This window comes from Onychostoma macrolepis, chromosome 13 (assembly GCF_012432095.1).
Source record: "Onychostoma macrolepis isolate SWU-2019 chromosome 13, ASM1243209v1, whole genome shotgun sequence".
Taxonomy (NCBI): domain Eukaryota; kingdom Metazoa; phylum Chordata; class Actinopteri; order Cypriniformes; family Cyprinidae; genus Onychostoma; species Onychostoma macrolepis.
Genome location: NC_081167.1, coordinates 16217872 through 16236894, shown reverse-complemented (window position 1 = coordinate 16236894; position 19023 = coordinate 16217872). Strand labels below are relative to the sequence as shown.

The window sequence follows — 19023 nt, the reverse complement described above, 5'->3', positions numbered from 1 at the left end:
TATTGTAAAGCATTCACATTTGTCACCCTGGCTATTTTTATATTTCATGCTCATTTTCATTCTAGCTTGTTCCATTTCTGTGGTAGGACATTGTGGTCTGTTCCACAAGTTAAGTTTAGAGATGATTCATCCGATGACGAGAGAACAGGACAATAAGTGACAATTGTGTTGCGTGAACATCAGTGAACATTTGTAGTATTGTACTGCATAGTGGAACAAAGAGGGAAACAGAGTAACAGTGTTTGCTGATCAGCTTGGTTTGAATAGGCTACATTTGCATAGGCTTACTTTAGTTCAGTTCAAGATTTAAATCCTTGAAAGATTCATGTCCTTAATCATTTTCGGACAACTTATGTTTTGATAAAGACTTTGAGGTTTAATTTGTGCTCAATGTTGTGAGGTACTCCGTAATTAAATAGGCTACTGTTTATTAATTATCAAGTAATAATAAAATAAACAAATAAATCATTCATTTATTAGTTAGAGCCCAGAAATGACCCCTTTATTGATAATATATAGTACAAGTATTGCTTTGGAATTCTTACATATTGAATTTAACAGAAGTATGACACAAAGCTGTTATTATAAATAAGAAGAAATGTTTATTATGAAGTTAATGATAGTTGTTGATCAGCAGTAGGCCTACTGTTCAACTGTTATTAGATGCTATTTTTAATTTACAGATTTCTGAATTGCATACTTGTTTAAATATTTTTATTTATTTTTTTTACTTTGACTGCGCCTTGTAGTTTAATTCATTGTTGAGAGTTATCAACTGCTTCAGAAATCCTCGGTTTGGAAAGATCCATCTTCTTTCTTTCACTTTCAAGATGGCATCCACCAGAGAGTAGTTGCAATATATCATTAGGTAAGCTAAGACCAGAGCAGCTGACCGGCTCACTCCCACAGCACAATGCACAAACACTTTAGCTGTTGAAAAAATATGCTTCAATACTTTATCTATTCTCTATTATTAACTGATAAATACATTTTGAAAAATTAAAAAAAGTAAATAAAATCCTAACAAGTGTTGTTCATGTGTAAAAATGTCATACGGTTTTTAAAATACGTAAATGATGTTTTTTTTACACACCACCTGTTGTGCTGAGAGCTTCATGAATGTAGTGTGCTGAAGGGTAGAAAAATGGTGAAATATCAAATGTAGGCAGGTCATTTGCCGGCACGCCACAGTACTTTACGGTTGTCCCATAAAAGTCATCACTTCCTTTGCAACACATTTTACCATGTGCAGCATTCAAAACATGAGTTATACCCAGTCTCCATAGGCCATATCTGTCATGAGACATGTACCTGTATATGAAAGAATGGCATAATAAAGGGTGATTGTTTTGTTTTAATCAACACCTAAGAAGAAGAGAAGTCCCACATAAATGCACTTACATGTCCCCCAGAAACAAATTAGGCCACACTTCATCGACGTGGTTACAGGATAGCTGACCCCCATGTAAAATATCCTCCAGCTCTTCAATAGAGGGACTTTCAGACAAAATTCGATCCACGTTCTCCATTTTCAGGAATAACAGAAGAGCAGTGGCTTTATGAGTAGGCTACATGAGTGACATTTCCAGGTGTGACACTTCTGCATTACCCTGTTTACCCCAGTAGATGTCAGTGTATGGCTATTCATTCATTCAACGAGCATGCGCCCTTTCCCAATTATTGTCTAAGTGTGCCTTTATGCAGTAAATTGTTAATAAACCAAAAGTGTGTGACTGCTTTTTTGCTCTCAAATACTGATTATTTAACGAGTTTATGAGTGCGGGCTGCGAAGGAACACTATCAAGGTTACTTTGGAAATATAATAGGTTACTACGGTGCCCGAGAGGTGACATGGTCGGTTCACTTAGTTTTGTCGTGGCCACGAGATCATTTTTGTCGAGGTAACAACATCCTTATGTCATGGCCACGACTTCTTATGTTGAGGGAACGACATTATTTTTATTGTGGCCACGAGTTCAATGCGTAAACAAACCTGCATGACCATAGCAACCCGGGATTATCAGAGATGGATTCATTAATATTTTATTTAGAATTAAGTAATTATTATATTAATTTACATTTACATTTAATCATTTAGCAGACGCTTTTATCCAAAGCGACGTACAAATGAGAACAATAGAAGCAGTCAGACCATCGAGAGTGCAGCAGTATACAAGTGCCATGACAAGTCTCAGTTAGTCCAGCACAGTAGACGTAGCTAGTTTTTTTTACATTTATTTATTTATTATTATTATTATTTTATTAAATAATAGATAGACATAATAGGTAAGTGTTAGTATTAGTTGGTGCGGTGCAGGCGAAAAAGATGTGTCTTTAGATGATTTTTGAAAATGGCTAAAGACTCAGCTGTTCGAATTGAGATCGGGAGGTCATTCCACCAGATGGGCACAGTCCAGGAAAAGGTCCGTGAGAGAGATTTGGTACCTCTTTGTGATGGCACCACAAGGCGTCGTTCACTTGCAGAACGCAAGCTTCTGGAGGGTGCATAAGTTTGAACTAGTGAGTTTAGATATATTGGTGCAGCCAATTATAGAAATTACATTATTCAATTATTACCATGGCTACCGGACTGTATTACGTGCCATAGTCAGCATTCAAATGAAGTTTAATGAAATGTCACATAAAGTGCATAAAATAAAATACTTTATCCATCCCAGTCTTGTAAATCCATTAACTGATCGTCTTTTTCCCGTAATATTTGTATATTATTATTATTATTATTAGTCTATTATTATTGGTTATATTTTGATATTCGTTTATATTTTCCCCTTCATTTCGATCTCTTTACTTAACGTTCTGAATTGTAAATAACAGCCTACTGTAAATGCTCGACATGCCAATAAAGCTTTGATTACGCTGACTGGAATTTTTACTGGAAAATTTAAATTTAACATAGGCTATATTTTATTTAATTTCTGCTAAGTAAGACCATAATTACAAATAGTGTTTCGTTGGGAGTTAATCATTCACGTAATTTCATCTGTAAATGAAAACACAACAAGCTCGTTTATCATCACACACGGGCATAAATAACGTTACAATCATAAAGTCAAAAGTTTATTGGCATAATTGTCAAGCGTTCACAGTATTTGCAAAATATATGGTAGGCTAGCAAATATAGCATAATTACACAAATCGTTAACTAGGTAAAGCGATACACAAATTTATAGGTGAAAATAGGCCTATATAACAAATATAAAAATATAACCCTATAAGTTAATGTAATAATAATAATAATAGCCTATACAAATATTAAATTTACGGTGCCCGGGAGGGGCCGTCTTCGGTTCACTTAGTTTTGTCTTGGCCACGACATCCTTATGTCGTGGCCTCGAGATGTTATGTTGAGGGAACAAATAAATTAAGTGAATTGTCAAGTTCACTTAACTTTTCTTTTTTTAAATTACTGATAATCCCGGGTTGCTATGGTCACGGTTTGTTGACTCATTGAACTCGTGGCCACGAGAAAAATATGTCGTTCCCTCAACATAACATCTCGTGGCCACAACATATTATCACGTACCCACGACAAAACGAAGTGAACCGACAATGTCACCTCGCGGGCACCGTATATTTAAAATATAATAAGTAGTGCAACTATTTCAATTACTTAAAAAGTAATGTAACTGATTACATTTGATTACTTTTCTAAATATGTAATGTTTTCAACTGTTAATCTTTTTGAGACATGTAAACCAGGGTTAACTTTACAGTAGGACTAAACACTATTGTCAGACTTTCAAAATCCTTCATCACTTGAATTAGGATTATAATAATTTAATTTTAAAGCACAGCCACCACAAAATCAGATTTACTTTGAGTTTGTTCTGAGATTAAATACAGATTTAAAACCATAACAAGATGGTTTAATAGCTATGATGCTGTTTTTGAAATAGAATCTCTGCATTGCTATGACACTGGCATCTAACAATGACTTGAAAAAACAAACAAACAAAAAAACAATTAATCTTAAAAAAATAAATATACATCAACCCAAATAGGAAATAAAACAGTTATCGAATAAACATGTGTCCTAAACTCCTGAAACATTGGTGTCTCGTATGTTAGAGCAGTCAATGCAATTTATGAAAGATATAAATTAAATCTGTAGGCTATGTGGTTGTGTGTGTGAAAAAAATATTCAGATGTTACCCCGTTTGTAATCGTTAACTTGACTTCACTTCACTTCACTTCACATTTTCATAAGTATCCTAACTTTAATTTAATTAATTGTAGTTACAATTACATTTATTTTGTAATTAAATTACGTAATTTAGTTATAACTAGTTACTCCCCAACAGCGGTTGGACCTATGATACTGAATGAATACGCCCTTTCATTGAACGAGTCTCTTCTGTGTTGAGTCTGAACGAGATTCGGGGCGGAACTTCGCTGAACGAGGAGTTCATCAACAAACTGAATGAACTGAAGTGTCGTTTCTGAACGAACTAAAGGAAAGATTGACCTAAATTGAGTGATTCTAGAGAGTCGGTTCAGTGGATTGAATCAAATCCCCCACCACCACTATTGGTTGCAGTCTGTCAGAACGCTACACGCTCAGCACCAACTGCGCCTGCGCCAGTCTTTCCTCAGCCGAGCACGCGCCTTCCCTGTACAAACGCTCGCGCTTCGAGTTTTCCCGCAACATCCTCGAGAAGTTAGTCACGAGAGACCCGAGCGACCGTTGATTGAGGCGAGACAAACGTCCTTCTTAACACCGTGAGCAGCGTCCACTGGCCTGCTGGTGTTTGTTTAATCGGTTTTATCGAAACTGTTTTGGTTGGCTAAGCTGTAAAACACACCCCTCCCGTGAGGAGTAGACTGAGCTAAAGACAGGAGTTTGGTCATCAGCATCCGCTCCGCATTTTTACGGTGTGCTAGCTACCTATCCGCCTCCACCCTTATGGATTTTATTGCACCTTAGTTTTTTTAAACGACATATTTGAATACTCGATGCTTGTCTGACTAGGAAGCTGTATTTTTTTTTTTATTAGACGGATGAAGTAAATACAGAGGATCACACACATGTAGCCGTTGTGAAGCTAGCTGAGGAAGTGGACTGTTACTTTTCCATCCCTGTATGGTGGAAGGAGTCGCTCGCCTTGATGATTCATTGTTATGGAGACGCGAAATGCCACATAAAGGCTAATCTCTGCATCTTCCAGAGAGACTAATATCTTCGCCATCATTCACTGGATTACTTGGAGCTGTCTGCAACTGTATAGTTAAATGAGTTAGCTGGGGATCGATCATCCACAGCTAGCCCATTAGCCAACAACCCAAGTGATTCGTTTAGTACAGTATTAACAGTTTATGTCGTGTCAGTCTTTTTTATTTTTATTTACCGATAGTCATTTAGATTACGTTTAGAAAATGTCCTTTTTCAATTTTCGGAAGATATTTAAGCTTGGTACGGAGAAGAAGAAGAAACAGTATGAACACGTTCACAGAGACCTCAACCCAGAGGAGATTTGGGAGATCGTGGGAGAACTTGGGGATGGAGCCTTTGGTAAAGTCTACAAGGTAAATATCAGCCAGTAGGTGATTGTGTCACCTGAGTGTATTTATATTTTTTCCCTAGCTCTACTGATTAATCTTAAAGGTACACTCCAAAATGTAAATTGTCATTATTTATTTACCTTTGTCTTTTCAAACCTGTATGACTTTGTTTTTATATGGGGAACACATAAGGAGATGTTGTGAAGGACTGACAGCACCAGTCTCCATTCAATTGCATCTCTTTTCCATACAATGAAAGTGAATGGTGACTGGGAGTCATTCTGACTAACATCTAATGCAGTGTTCCATAGATTTCAATTTAATGGTGAACCACCCCATTAACTGATTCCAGGTCTGTTCTTATGGTTCATTACCATGTGATGTTATTCTGACCAGCATTGACACTTTTTTTCTTTAAAACAGGGTAACAAATTTCTTTATTTCTATCAGCCTGTTTCTTGCACATTGTGGTGCATATCATCAGACTGACAAAATGACACCTGAAAGGTCATTTGAGTTCAGTGATACAATTATACACATTTAAAGGGATTGTTCACCCAAAAATGAAAATTCACAAACAAAGATATTTTGAAGAATGTTGGTAACTAGTGAAAAAAATACTATGGAAGTCGATGGGGACCACACATTGTTTGGTTACCAGCATTATGCAAAATATCTTCTTTTGTGTTTAACAGAAGCAAGAAACTCGAACAGGTTTGGAATAATTTAAGGGTGAATAAATGAGGGCAGTAGGGAAGTGAAGGATACGATAGCTTCATACAATGTATATATGTTAAACCTAATGACATTCCTGACTTAATTGATCATGAATTAGTTAGACAAGAAGAGAGTCAAACTTAATATTTGGCTTCGTTTTATCTCTTTACATTCTCAGATACCTAGTTTATGTATATTTTTCTGGTGTTGTGGGACCAGTTGTAGTTTAACCTCACACAATTCACACCATTCCTGTCATTCCCTGCTTCAGGCTTTAATCTGGTTGAAAATGTTTCCATACTGCTCCCGTTTATGGAATGCATTGTGTTTCTGACACCACAAGTTGGGTGTGTCATACTAAAGATATTGTACAAATGCATCTTGAGGTATTATTTAGTGACAGGCTCGATATGCTGTCAGATTAGTCTTTGTTGTTTAAAGACTAAGCTAATTTGATGCTTTTTATACGAAACTTTTTGCAAAATATAATGTGTCTTCAGTTTATGGACATCTTATTCCAAATTAGTGAGGAAATGTGAGTCCTCTTATTCTGAAATAAGTGTGGGTAAAGACATTGTCCAAAGAGAAAGTAACACTGTATGTGAATGAATGTGAGTTGATATAGAGAGTGAATCAGCAGTGTCTTCCTGCCTCAGTTTAGCAGCCATGCAGTGATGCTAGTGATACTTGTTACTTGGTTTATCAGAGGTGCACTACAGTTTCCTTTTTTTTTTTTTACTGTTTTTTTTTTCCCTCTCTTGCCTATAGCGAGATAGTGTGCTGTATTTTGTGCCTCCTCTTTAAAACTTTTCAAAACTATTCAAAACTATTCAAAACATTAAATTATTTCACATCGGTGAATCTTATTACAAAAAGGAAAAAAAAATGATTGTCTTAGTAATCGTAAATCTGAATGCAATAACACTCCCCTGAAACAACTTTCCTTGCCCAGTAACATCACTTAGGTCATGCTGGCTATTGGATATATTAATCAATAGTCAAATAGCTATTCAGGCAGTTTTTATAGAAAACTCACATTCAACATGGCTCCATTCTGATATCTAATGTCCACCATTCAGTCATTTCCAGATGGATAAAATCAAGCCCCATCCTACATGTTTTCCTTGACAAGTTTAGTACGTGGATTTCTGAGATTTGATTTGTTGCTAACTTAAAGTAAGCATGAAATGACTATTCACCTTATGTATTTTTGTCAAAGCATGTTATATACTGTGAACAATTAATTCAGGCTGCATGTTTCTTTCTTTTTTGACCTCGTAATTTTTAGTTAAAATGTCATAACTGGATCTTTCTGTGAGAACAACAGACTTCTCTCTGCTGACGTAGGCGGGAATTCTCCACTCATTTAGTCGACCTAAAGCCTGCCCCTCCACAGTCCACTGTGAGCTGCAATCTCAAAATCTAATCAATAACCGATGGACGGAACTTTCTTTTTGGATAATCTCTTACAGTTGCGCACATCACAGTATGTAATTTAAGATGTGTTGCTAGCTACTTCGTTATATTGTGAATATAATATAAGCTTTGCTTGACTGGTATATGTTTGGTATTTGTTTTTTGGTTTTATTGACCAGTCTTTTATCTTTCTTAAAACAATGAGATAGGTTTGCCATTGAATTGTCAGTGTGTATTCGTATCTCTACTGTTACAATACAGTTACGATAGTTATTTACTCTTCTGATGAAGTGTGGCAAGTGTGACCCACCCAGACTCACTGGTTCTGTGGAACAATAATGGAAACCAAAATTAACCCTTCTTTGTGGTTGTTTCAAATGTGCAGATGCTGTGTTAATTTCCTGTTGGTCTTAGGGTAGAAACAGGTGTGAAGCAGTGCAAAGTGAAATATATAGAGAGAAGACTTTGTTACAATACACTCTGACCCACTCGCACACTTCACTGTGCACTTGACCCTTTCCTTTCTCTGTCTGCTCCTCTGTGTTTTCGGGTAGCTGTAAACACTAAGAGCTTGATCCCAGAATAGAAACAGTGTTTCTTGGCATAGATGGAAAGAGTTTGAATGGAATAACACGTTACACCCGCCATTAGTCACTTCCTCTTTGAATAGAATATTCTGAAACGGTTAGTTAATGCAAACACTTAACACAACTGGAGGAGTTTAATTGGTTTTGTATTGTAGCTCATAGGGATGACCTCAAAGCTTCGTGGAGATATGTATTTCCTCAAACAGCCTCTGGCACGCCTCTAGATGAGGTAACCCTGTCTTGTTTCCTTTTTTTTCTTCTGCTTTTTTGAAGAATAGATGTTGTTGCTGATGTGTCAGTTGCAGGTTACAGGGAAGGGCTAATCTTTTACAAGACGTTTCCGTTTTTTTGTTATCATAGATATACATATCTCATGTTCTTTATTCCATGAATTTCATAACATGGTTACAAATATGGTGTCTGTTGGCTTGTTGTTCAAACAGAGTATGTAACAACTGAATTTGTTAGAAAGGCCAGTGTGCTTTGATGGTTATAGGTTTCATTCTGAATGTCTCTCCTGTTAGAGCAAAGCTGTGAATAAGTGCTTTTGTAATGAAGTAGGTCAAAGGCAATAGACTAATCTCAGGGTACATTCAGGAATTTTTTTCTCTCTCAGTCATTTTAGCTCTAAATTACAGGTTCCTTCTTTTTATTGATAGTTTTATTTGATATTCCTTTTACCACAAAGTGATACTGAGATGTCCTATCATGCCATTAGTACGAAGCAACATATATCAGACAGTTCAGAGGTCAAGTCAACAGTGTATTTTATTTGTAAAAATACAATCTCTGAATCTGCACTTCATATCAGATGATGGGACGGAAGAGGCCATCTGACTTGCATGTAAAAAGTCTAATAACAGGTTGTTTTGTTCAATCTCATGATTAGAGGCAGGTACATGCTGCTACAATAATAGACTGGCGTTCACCTTCACAAACTTTTTGAAATCTAGAGTTTGGTATCTATCTCATGTGAGGTACTTGTTGTCTTCAAGGATATGGCTTTGTTTCCTGGCAGACCAATAAAGACTGCCCCACACTAGGATCCCAGAAACCTGGTAGACGTCAGCCAGTCAGATTTAGACTTTGCAGGAGTGTCTCCAGTTTAGTGTGCCATATGCATCAAATGTTTAGCAAATGCTATGTGGGTAGTCTGAGGCTGAGACCAGAGAAATTGAGCTTCAAATAATTGATTGTGCCCGATTGGTTGCTAATCTGCAGAGGCACATTATAGCAGTGGCGAGGCCAGAAATTTTAGAGTGGACCTTGGTGAAATAGGAACGACCTCATAGCCTTCTCAAACTAAAGTACATCATTTTGAAGTACATGAGAGAAAAATAGGGATGCAGATTTCTCTCATGTAAAAACAAAAACAAAAACAAATTTAGAGCAGTTCTAGATTCAAATAAGGCCAAACACCATAACACAATGTTGAGGTAATCCGTATAAAGTTGCATTGAATTCATTTGGATTGTGATGATGATAATGCTGTGTTTTCCGATGTCATTTGAAAACGTTGGGAAATTCAACCAATAGAAACTGGATCTTGGGTGTTGTGGGTGGGTGTAATGATTATTTATACTTTGCATAAATACATTGGGTGGTGGACTGGCAGTCAATCTGAGTGGGCCTGTGCCACCCTGGCGCTAATGCAGCATCGCCACTGCATCATAGTTATGTGACTTGCAATGACACTAACCGTTATTACAGCTCAGATGAAAATTTGTTAAAGAATGAAGAAAAAGCCCCTGTCACTTTCATTAAAGAGCTGCTGTTTGAATACCAGGCCTGTACAGCATCATAGAACACATTGTATGCCTTTGCTACCTGTTGAATGTTTCCCACTGGTTGCATTTATCACAGGCTCAGAACAAACAGACCGGGATCCTGGCTGCAGCTAAAGTGATTGATACCAAAACAGAAGAGGAGCTGGAGGACTACATGGTGGAGATCGACATCCTCGCCTCCTGTGACCATCAGTACATAGTCAAACTGCTGGATGCTTTCTATTATGATGGCAAACTATGGGTGAGTGACTTTTCTCAGGAGGGGTTTGGTTACTTCAGCTGCACTGCAGCCAGACACACACACACACACACACACACACACACACTGACCTCTGTAGGAGGAGTAGGAGTGAGAGCACACTTCACTCTCGCCTTACTCATCAAAGAGTAGCACTATGCTGTTGGTTAAAAGTGTTTGTACACAAATCATGTCTCACGCACTTACAGCCTATTAAAGAAGCATAATATTCATTCTGGGCTTTGCAACAAGTTTGAAACTCCATGTAAGTTTTGAATGTTGTTTTTTTACTTATATTTTTAGTTTAATTTTATTATTATTTTCTTAAATCAAGCTAACAATTTTTCTCAATGAAATCTTGTGTGTTATGGTCCCAAGTCCATCCCCATATTATTTTTTTCTCAGTAAAGTTCAAAAACACATCACAGGATTTCTTTAACAATTCATAAACCTGCTGATTTCATGTTTCATAATTTAATACTGAATAATGACAATGGCAAGCCTTAACAGCTCCATAGTAGTCTACAGTAATACCTCTCTATTCATCCCTGTCTAAAGAGTGTCAGTGGATCCTATTTTTCTTCCATAGAGCTCCCAGGATAATTATGGCAGAATGGTTTCATATGATCCTCCCCTCTGCGGTTGGCATGTATAGAAGGATAATGGCCTATTTCAAATGACCAGAGAAAGTGCTCATGAATTAATTAGATGCAAGTCCAGTCTGCTTAGCCTGGCTGCTAATCAAGAGATATGAATGCATAGCTCATAGCAGCACAAGCATGCTTCTTAATGCGTAGAGAGATCGTTCCTACACTCAGTGTCAGCTGTGTAAAATATTCATAGAAAGCAGCCTAAAATCTGCACAGCAGTCAGTTGTTTGTCATAGCTCTCCAGCCTCCTGTCAGTGTTCATAGTTAATTCAGACACGGTATGAGTTAACATTATATGGAAGAGCTGAAGCTCTCCAGCATAGTGAAGAGGTGTGTCTAATAAACTGTAAGTTCCCTGGGTTTGTGATGAGATTGTGAATGTGACTGACTGTGTAATTCTCCGTTATCTATGTCTACTCTTCTCTCATGGGTGATCGCATAGTATAAGGTTTGTATTGATTTTCCTGCAGCACCTGTTATCTTAGGTGATGTATTAATGACCAGCTGCTGTGGTCAGCGTAATATGATGGTGTTCACTTACATAATGCTTTTATCATTTCACTCAGAGTTTTAAGTTTCAATACCATTATCTAATATACTAAAATATAAGTGAATGCTTGGGTAATCTAATAAAACTAGTAATTGGGTTAGCAATTTCACAAAATGCTCTCATCTCATTATGGGTTGTTCTAATGACACCTGAGAGGGGCATTAACAAAGACCTCTGAACAGGTTTGTAAGGGAAGTCATTAGTGCTTTGAATGGAAGCCAGAAGAAACGCATAATATTCCCATAATGTACCCAAATATTGTGCGATACCATTTACATTGTGGTAGATATATTTGTGCACCTATTAATGTATAGGACGTCTAAAGTTATGTACATGTGGGAGCGACAACAAAACAAGGAGGAATTAAAAAATATACAGCGGTATATCCACCCAAAAACAGTGGTGTGCACAGGGAGTGCCAGGGGCTCATGTCCCTGCCCCTTTAATTGACGACGCTAAAGTGCCCTTTCGGTCCGCTCTTTGTGCCCCCAGAACGTGATTTCTACCAAGAGGGATAAACACCCACCCAACCAAACCAATCATATGCTTGTAATTAAAGTAAACTCTACATTGCACACTGTGCCATCGGTGTCAATCCTAGTTCATTCATCTTCTGGATCTTTCTTTCACCCCCTTCTTTAGATTCTCATTGAGTTTTGTGCTGGAGGAGCAGTGGACGCTGTGATGTTGGGTAAGTTTAATGGTCTTTGTTTAATTGAAGGAAATAGAAGGCACTGTGGTCGTCTGAGTCTGTTCTACTGTGCGATGATGTTCCATTCCTCCAGACCTCACTGGCACACCAGCATGATGTGCTCATTTTTGCCACTGGACTGGACCATATAATTATCAAAGTCAGATTTCAAGGAGTGGTTAGGCTCTTTTTAAAGCTACTCAGCCTTTTTCTGTGTTGGTTGGAAGCGTTGTTGAAATGTCCCCACACGCATCAGATCTTTTCAGTGACATGCCATATCAGCAAATTTTTCATGGCTCTCAGTGGTATTAATTCAGCCAAAAACAATGCATAAGCGCCTAACAAATAGTCCCATTTGCCCTCTTTTTCTACATTGTCGTCTGTACTATTTACAGAAACTGTTTCCAATCACAAATCTCATCACTGTAGTTGAGGGAAAAAACATTTCACAATTGTAAACAATGTCCTGTAAGAATAAAACCTCTCTTTCTTATGACTGTTTAGTCTGCTTTGATGAAAATCTGGCCTCTTCTACATTTAGCCTATAAGATAGGTGTTGCTGTGGGAGGTGTTGGGGTGAGGTGTTCTTATGATGGAAATGCTTTTGTTGACTCATTGTTTGTGCTGTTATGACTCCCTCTGTTGCCTTCTGTCTGTTCTGTGAGGGCCTATCCTAGCAGCGCTGCTGTAATAAAGACCTGTTCACATTGCTTCAGTCACAAGGGAGCAGTGTGCTCTACCTAGCCAAAAACAACAACAGAGAATATGTTTATTAATATGAGCCATAGCCCTTTGTCACTGTTACATTGTAGTTTATTTGTCTGGTTTAACTTAAATACACATCACTGCAAATAAAAAGAGCTAATAAAGTGCGCTTGCTTAGCGGTGACTCTGTTTACAGCTATTTTGCGTGTGTGTCTGTAGAGCTGGAGCGGCCATTGACAGAGCCTCAGATCCGGGTTGTGTGTAAACAGTCGCTGGAGGCGCTGGCTTACCTCCATGAGAGTAAGATTATACATCGGGACCTGAAAGCTGGAAATATTCTCTTTAACTCAGATGGAGATGTCAAATTGGGTAATAGCCTCATAAAGTTTACCTAAAAAGTGTTTATTTTTAATTTAATTTACTATTTATTTAATAATGTAATTTGTATATATATTTTCAAGATATTCATGTGTATATATGTTCATCATTTCAATTTATTTAGTTTATTTATTTTTTCACTTTCTTTTTCAAATATTCTCTAATTTTTTTTATTTTATTTTTTTATTTAAATCTTATCCAGTAACCTTAAAAATCTGGAAGGTCATGGAAAATTCCTTTGGTAAAAAGTATCAGAAATGTGTCTTTAGCAGTTAATATGTACGTATAGAAGAAAACTGAAATGTGTTTATTTTTGCTTTTAAGTTTGCTTATTGATTAAAATCATGTCTCTTTTTTTGCATATTGTTGTCAGCCATACTGTGTGTCTCTAATTTTGATCAATGTTTCTTCTCAGCTGACTTTGGAGTGTCTGCAAAGAATACAAAGACCCTTCAGAGAAGAGACTCTTTCATTGGAACACCGTACTGGTTAGTCACTCAATTTATCAAGTCTTGCATTGAATCATGAGATTCGTCACTATGTTAGAACAGAGCTGTGAATATGGCACATAATAAGTTTCTTTATTCTCAATTTTTCAAAATCCCCTCCCTCCCTCTCTCTTAAATGTAAGGATGGCACCCGAGGTGGTGATGTGTGAGACTTCGAAGGACAGACCGTACGACTACAAAGCGGACATCTGGTCCCTGGGGGTGACTCTGATCGAGCTGGCACAGATCGAGCCGCCCAACCACGAGATGAACCCAATGAGAGTCCTGCTAAAAATAGCAAAGTCTGAGCCCCCCACACTCGCAGCTCCATCACGATGGTGAGAGTTATGACTCGCAGCGCCATGATCTTCCACTTGTGTCAATAATAAAGCAAAATGTGATTAACAATATAAACAATATTGATTGTTTCTGAGGACAGAATTTTTCGTGAGTTCAGTTAAAGGGTTATTTTTTTACAAATTTTGACTGATATGATAAATCACCTCCCTACTGAAAAATGAAAAATCCAGGCTGGAGGCTATTGAGCTGATGAGTCATATAAGCAGTCGCCCACCCAGAGTCCCAACACATGGTCAGCCTGGAACTGTATAGCCTGTTGCTTAATAGTTTTGACTGTAAAACCCCAAATGAAGAGCCCCTTCACATGTAGCACAGAGCTCATATTTGTTCCTCCGCTGTGTTAAACAGGTCTCCTGAGTTCAGTGATTTCCTGCGGAAAGCACTGGATAAAAATGTAGACAATAGGTGGAGTGCATTGCAGCTCTTACAGGTTGGGCCATCTTGTATTTCTTGATGCAGTTCAATTTAAAGGTTAAAAATTAAAATGCACAAGATCGTGATCAGCCATGGTCTGCTTTCAGCATCCATTTGTTTCAAATGTGGTGAATAACAAACCACTGCAAGAGCTGGTTGCTGAGGCTAAAGCCGAAGTGTTTGAGGAGTTTGAAGAGGGCAAAGAGGAAGAGGAGGAAGAAGAGCCAGAGTCCCAGCCGGTATGAAAACCACCACTTTAAGAATGCAGAAACCCATTCAGAGAATCTGATATTGTCATGATAATATGGTGCCGTTGTTTCCATGCAGAATTCTTTGATTATCTGCATGCACAGCACACAGTATTTTTTGCTGCAGTCCCTTTGTCTTTTTTGTATATGTAGGTGGTGCCTGGACACAAACGTGCATTATCGGACACCAGCGTTGGCAGCTCGGAGGATGAGAGGCAGTATCAGAACACGCCAACTCTTGAGTCGGTCACGGAGAAGGCTGAACCTGAAAGAAAACGTAGTTCAGAGGATCAAGCTAGAGATAAGACCTCTGACATGGTGGTGGACATCAGCGAACCCAACCATGCTAAGGATGAGAAGATGAATGAGGCCAGTCCATCAGACACCAGTACTGAGGAATTACGTTCTGGTGAGCAGGCTATTCCAAAACATGAAGAATCTCACACACCCGTGACCACAGAAAAAGAGATTTCTGGTCAGCCAAATCCTCCAGTGTCAAATGACACTGTCCTCCAAGAGATTGTAACCGTCAGTGAGGAAACTGGGGAGGAAGAAAAGAAGGAATTGAAGGTGGAAGAGCCGCCAGAGAAGAAAAAAGAAGAGTGTAAAGAAACACAGCAAGAAGCCAAAACACAAACCACCACAGATGAAGAGGAACCTACTCTGCCTTCAGATATAGCCGAACCAGAGAACAAATCTGATGGTGTTACTGAAGAAGCCATCACTGAACCAATTGAGGTTACAGAAAAAACTGAAGACAAAATTGAGACAGAGGAAGAAATGAATAAAAATGAACTAGCAGAAGATGAGAGAACAGTACCCTCACCACATGTTCCAACAGAAGAGTTAAAGGAGGAGCAAACTGAAATTTCACCAGATGTTTCTACAGAAGAGGTAAAGGAGGATCTTCCTCCAGTGGCAACAGAGGACCAAGAAAAAGCTGGAGATAAGGGTGAGAGTTCAGAACCCAAAGACGATCTTGCAACCAAGGGGGTAGATGTAGTAGAGGACAACTCCATGAATGAATTCCCTGTTGTTGTCATCAATGGTGTAAAAGAAGAGGAGGTCAGTGCAACAGAGGAACCTAAAGAAGCCCATGAAGACAGACCAGAGATCCAGGAAGCACCAACCGTGCCTGAGAGTGACCAGAATGCAGAGGTAGCGAAACCTGATGTTGAAAAGGAGAAAGACTCTGACTCAGGCAGCAGTTCTGCTGCAGATACTAACAGCATTGACATTAATCTGTCAATCTCCAGCTTCCTCTCCAAAAGCAAAGAAGGATCTATTTCAATACAGGTACATATAACTCTGCCCAGATGTGCTTGAAATCAAGGTCCTGGAAGAAAATATCTTCATTAAACATTATTCAATCCCACAGGATACCAAGCGCCAAAAGAAAACACTGAAAAAGACCCGCAAGTTTATGGTCGACGGAGTGGAAGTCAGTGTCACCACATCCAAGATTGTCACCGACAATGACACCAAGAGTGAGGAACTGAGATTTTTGAGGTATATAAGCTGACATCAGTCACTATTTCTTGTTATTTTGCAGTAGGCAAAATATAATGTATCTGTTAATGCATAAATCACATTTTAGATTGTCAGAAAAAGTATGACGTTTGTTGTTCTGTAGGCGTCAGGAGCTACGAGAACTGAGGCTTCTGCAAAAAGAGGAGCAAAGAGCTCAACAGCAGCTCAGCAATAAACTGCAGCAGCAGAAAGAGCAGCTCTTCAGGCGCTTCGAGCAAGAAATGACGGTCAGCACCCTCATTGCCTCATTAGTTTTGCTTACATTCAACATTGTAGTCCATTGTCATCCACTGTTTATTGTACACTCTTTTTTTTATATATACATAAACACTGAAAGAACTGTTTAAGTTTTATTCACTGCACTCAAATGCAGCACTATGAATAAGTTACAAGTATCTGAATGCATCAAGATTGATTTATATGAAAGGCAGTGTATTACACCATATTCTAACCATCTCTCTCATGTTAATCTGAAATTTTGTCCTGTTCAGCCACCACTGTAGCAAGCAGTGCTTCGATCATGTTTTGTAATGTTGTGATCTATCGCTCCACTCAAAGTAAAATTTGGTCCAAAATCTGTCTTCAAATTGCTTTTGATTAAACATCATGACTTAAAGGGATACTCCAAAATTTTGTCATTAATCACTTACCCCCATGTCGTTCTAAACCCGTAAAACCTTCGTTCGTCTTCAGAACACAAATTAAGATATTTTAGATGAAAACCGGGAGGATGGTGACTGTCCCATTGACTGCCAAGTAAATTACACTGTTAAGGTCCAGAAAAGTATGAAAAACATCGTCAGAATACTCCATCTACCATCAGTGGTTCAACCGTAATGTTATGAAGCGAAGAGAGTACTTTTTGTACAGAAATAAAACTAAAATAACGACTTTATTCAACAATTCGTCACCGTAGTGCCATTTTGGATTTAGCGCATTTTTGCTGCATGCTCTTCTGTGTTAGCCGCGACACAAGGATACGGTTTCTACATGGATTTACGCTTTGATTTGAACGCAAACACCGCATCCCTATGTCGCGGCTGACACAGTAGAGCGTACGCATTTTGCGTGCAGCGATAATCTCCAAAATGGCGCTACGGTGACGTTACAGTGCCAAATTGTTAAATAAAGTCGTTATTTTAATTTCCGTACAAAAAGTATTCTCGTCACTTTACTTACGTTACGGTTGAACCACTGATGGCAGACAGAGTATTCTGACGATGTTTTTCATTCTTTTCTGGACCTTGACAGTGTAATTTACTTGGCAGTCAATGGGACAGTCACAAGCCTCCCGATCTAAAATATCTTAATTTGTGTTCCGAAGACAAAAGAAGCTTTTATGGGACATAGGGGTAAGTGATTAATGACAAAATGTTCATTTTGGGGTGGAGTATCCCTTTAATTGTAGCCTTTGTTTAGTATTTTGGTTGGGCTACTTACTGTTAACTTTAGGAAAGCACTATATTAGATTTTTGCCGGTATCTGATATGCCGATATTTTTAAAATCATTTTGGCTGATAGCCGATACCGATATATTTTCCTTTGTTTTGAAACTACACCAAGTCTCTCCTGTGCAGAAATTATAAACAAATTATTTTTAATTTTGGTTAGTTTTGAGTAATAAACTTTGTTAAAGTTCTTTTTTTTTTTATTGAGAGTACATCGAAAGCCTTGAAAGTAACTGTAATAAAATCAATCTCTCCTGTGTTTTCTTTTCTTTCTAACAGATGCAGTTGAAACCTTAACATTTTATTTGTGGATTTAACATTAATCGATTTTTTAAAATTTATTTATTTTGTTTTTACGTCTGTAAAAACTCTAAAAATCTTTTAGAGCTCCTCATATTTAAGTTTTCGTAATCCGTTTGAAAAATATATTACATATTACTGAATAAATCTGTATATATTAAATTATTTAATTTACAAGCGTCATGTTTGTGATTTTGGGACACAAGCAGAAAGCTCAAGTTGATTGACACACATTTGTGGTCAGTAACAGTAATTCAGTATTCCTCTTTCTCACTCTCTCTCCAGGGGAAGAAACGTCAGTATGACCAAGAGGTGGAGAACCTTGAGAAACAGCAGAAACAAACCATAGAGCGTCTAGAGCAGGACCACACCAACCGGCTAAGAGATGAGGCCAAGAGGATCAAAGCAGAGCAGGATAAGGAGCTCTCCAAGTTCCAGAACATGCTGAAGAACCGCAAAAAAGAGGTAACTGAGAAAGAGAGATGTAGAGATGCACTGTATTTGCTTTGCATGTATTTGTTCATCAGGCCATGACCTGTTAATTGTTGGTACTGAGGATGAGCATTTAGGGTAATTTAATAGCCAGGTACACTGACACTTTAAAAAATTAGTTGACACAAATGTATTTTTAAGTTAAAAATACAATATTCACTAATGCTAAGCTATTTCACAAATTGATGTTGAAAAAATGTCAATGCAACCTATGCTTTTCTTTTGGGAAAAAAACAAATTTAATTGTTAAGGTGCCACAATTAGTGTGTGTGTGTATATATGAAGAGTTCAGATGCAAAAGCCTCTAAGTGCCGTTTGAAATTTTCTTCTAAAAAGAGCGTTTTTTTATCAGGACACAATGTGTAGGTTCAGTAATTTCACTTTAATGGCAATGAACAGGTTCTTTTCATTGCTATTTAAGTGAAATAACAACATAAACATATGGAGCCTGATAAAAATGCTCATTTTAGAAGAAAATTTCAAACGGCACTTAGAGGCTTTTGC

General features: G+C 37.9%; 2 protein-coding genes across 3 annotated transcripts in view; one reads left to right on the top strand and one right to left on the bottom strand.

Annotated features, from left to right (window-relative positions):
- Positions 1–394: 394 nt before the first annotated feature.
- On the bottom strand, positions 395–1786 carry si:ch211-223p8.8 (dual specificity protein phosphatase 13A family protein). 2 transcript variants are annotated; one of them, XM_058794898.1, is made up of 3 exons: positions 1402–1786; positions 1094–1311; positions 395–930 (listed from the first exon to the last, which is right to left on the bottom strand). In XM_058794898.1, the coding sequence occupies exons 1-3, from the start codon at positions 1527–1529 to the stop codon at positions 728–730; spliced, it is 549 nt and encodes a 182-aa protein (XP_058650881.1). In that variant the 5' UTR covers positions 1530–1786; the 3' UTR covers positions 395–727. The 2 variants fall into 2 exon arrangements, with proteins under 2 accessions (XP_058650881.1, XP_058650882.1); XM_058794899.1 differs by having other exon boundaries at positions 1097–1311.
- Positions 1787–4563: 2777 nt separating this feature from the next.
- The window catches only part of slka (STE20-like kinase a), a 29550-nt gene continuing 15090 nt past the window's right edge, over positions 4564–19023 (top strand). The window contains exons 1-12 of the mRNA XM_058794891.1: positions 4564–5544; positions 10104–10268; positions 12108–12156; positions 13081–13230; positions 13655–13727; positions 13871–14065; positions 14436–14517; positions 14609–14740; positions 14903–16045; positions 16128–16258; positions 16383–16506; positions 18313–18492. Of these exons, the coding sequence (XP_058650874.1) occupies positions 5395–5544; positions 10104–10268; positions 12108–12156; positions 13081–13230; positions 13655–13727; positions 13871–14065; positions 14436–14517; positions 14609–14740; positions 14903–16045; positions 16128–16258; positions 16383–16506; positions 18313–18492 (2574 nt within the window). The 5' untranslated portion in view covers positions 4564–5394. The remainder of the gene's footprint in view (positions 5545–10103; positions 10269–12107; positions 12157–13080; positions 13231–13654; positions 13728–13870; positions 14066–14435; positions 14518–14608; positions 14741–14902; positions 16046–16127; positions 16259–16382; positions 16507–18312; positions 18493–19023) is intronic.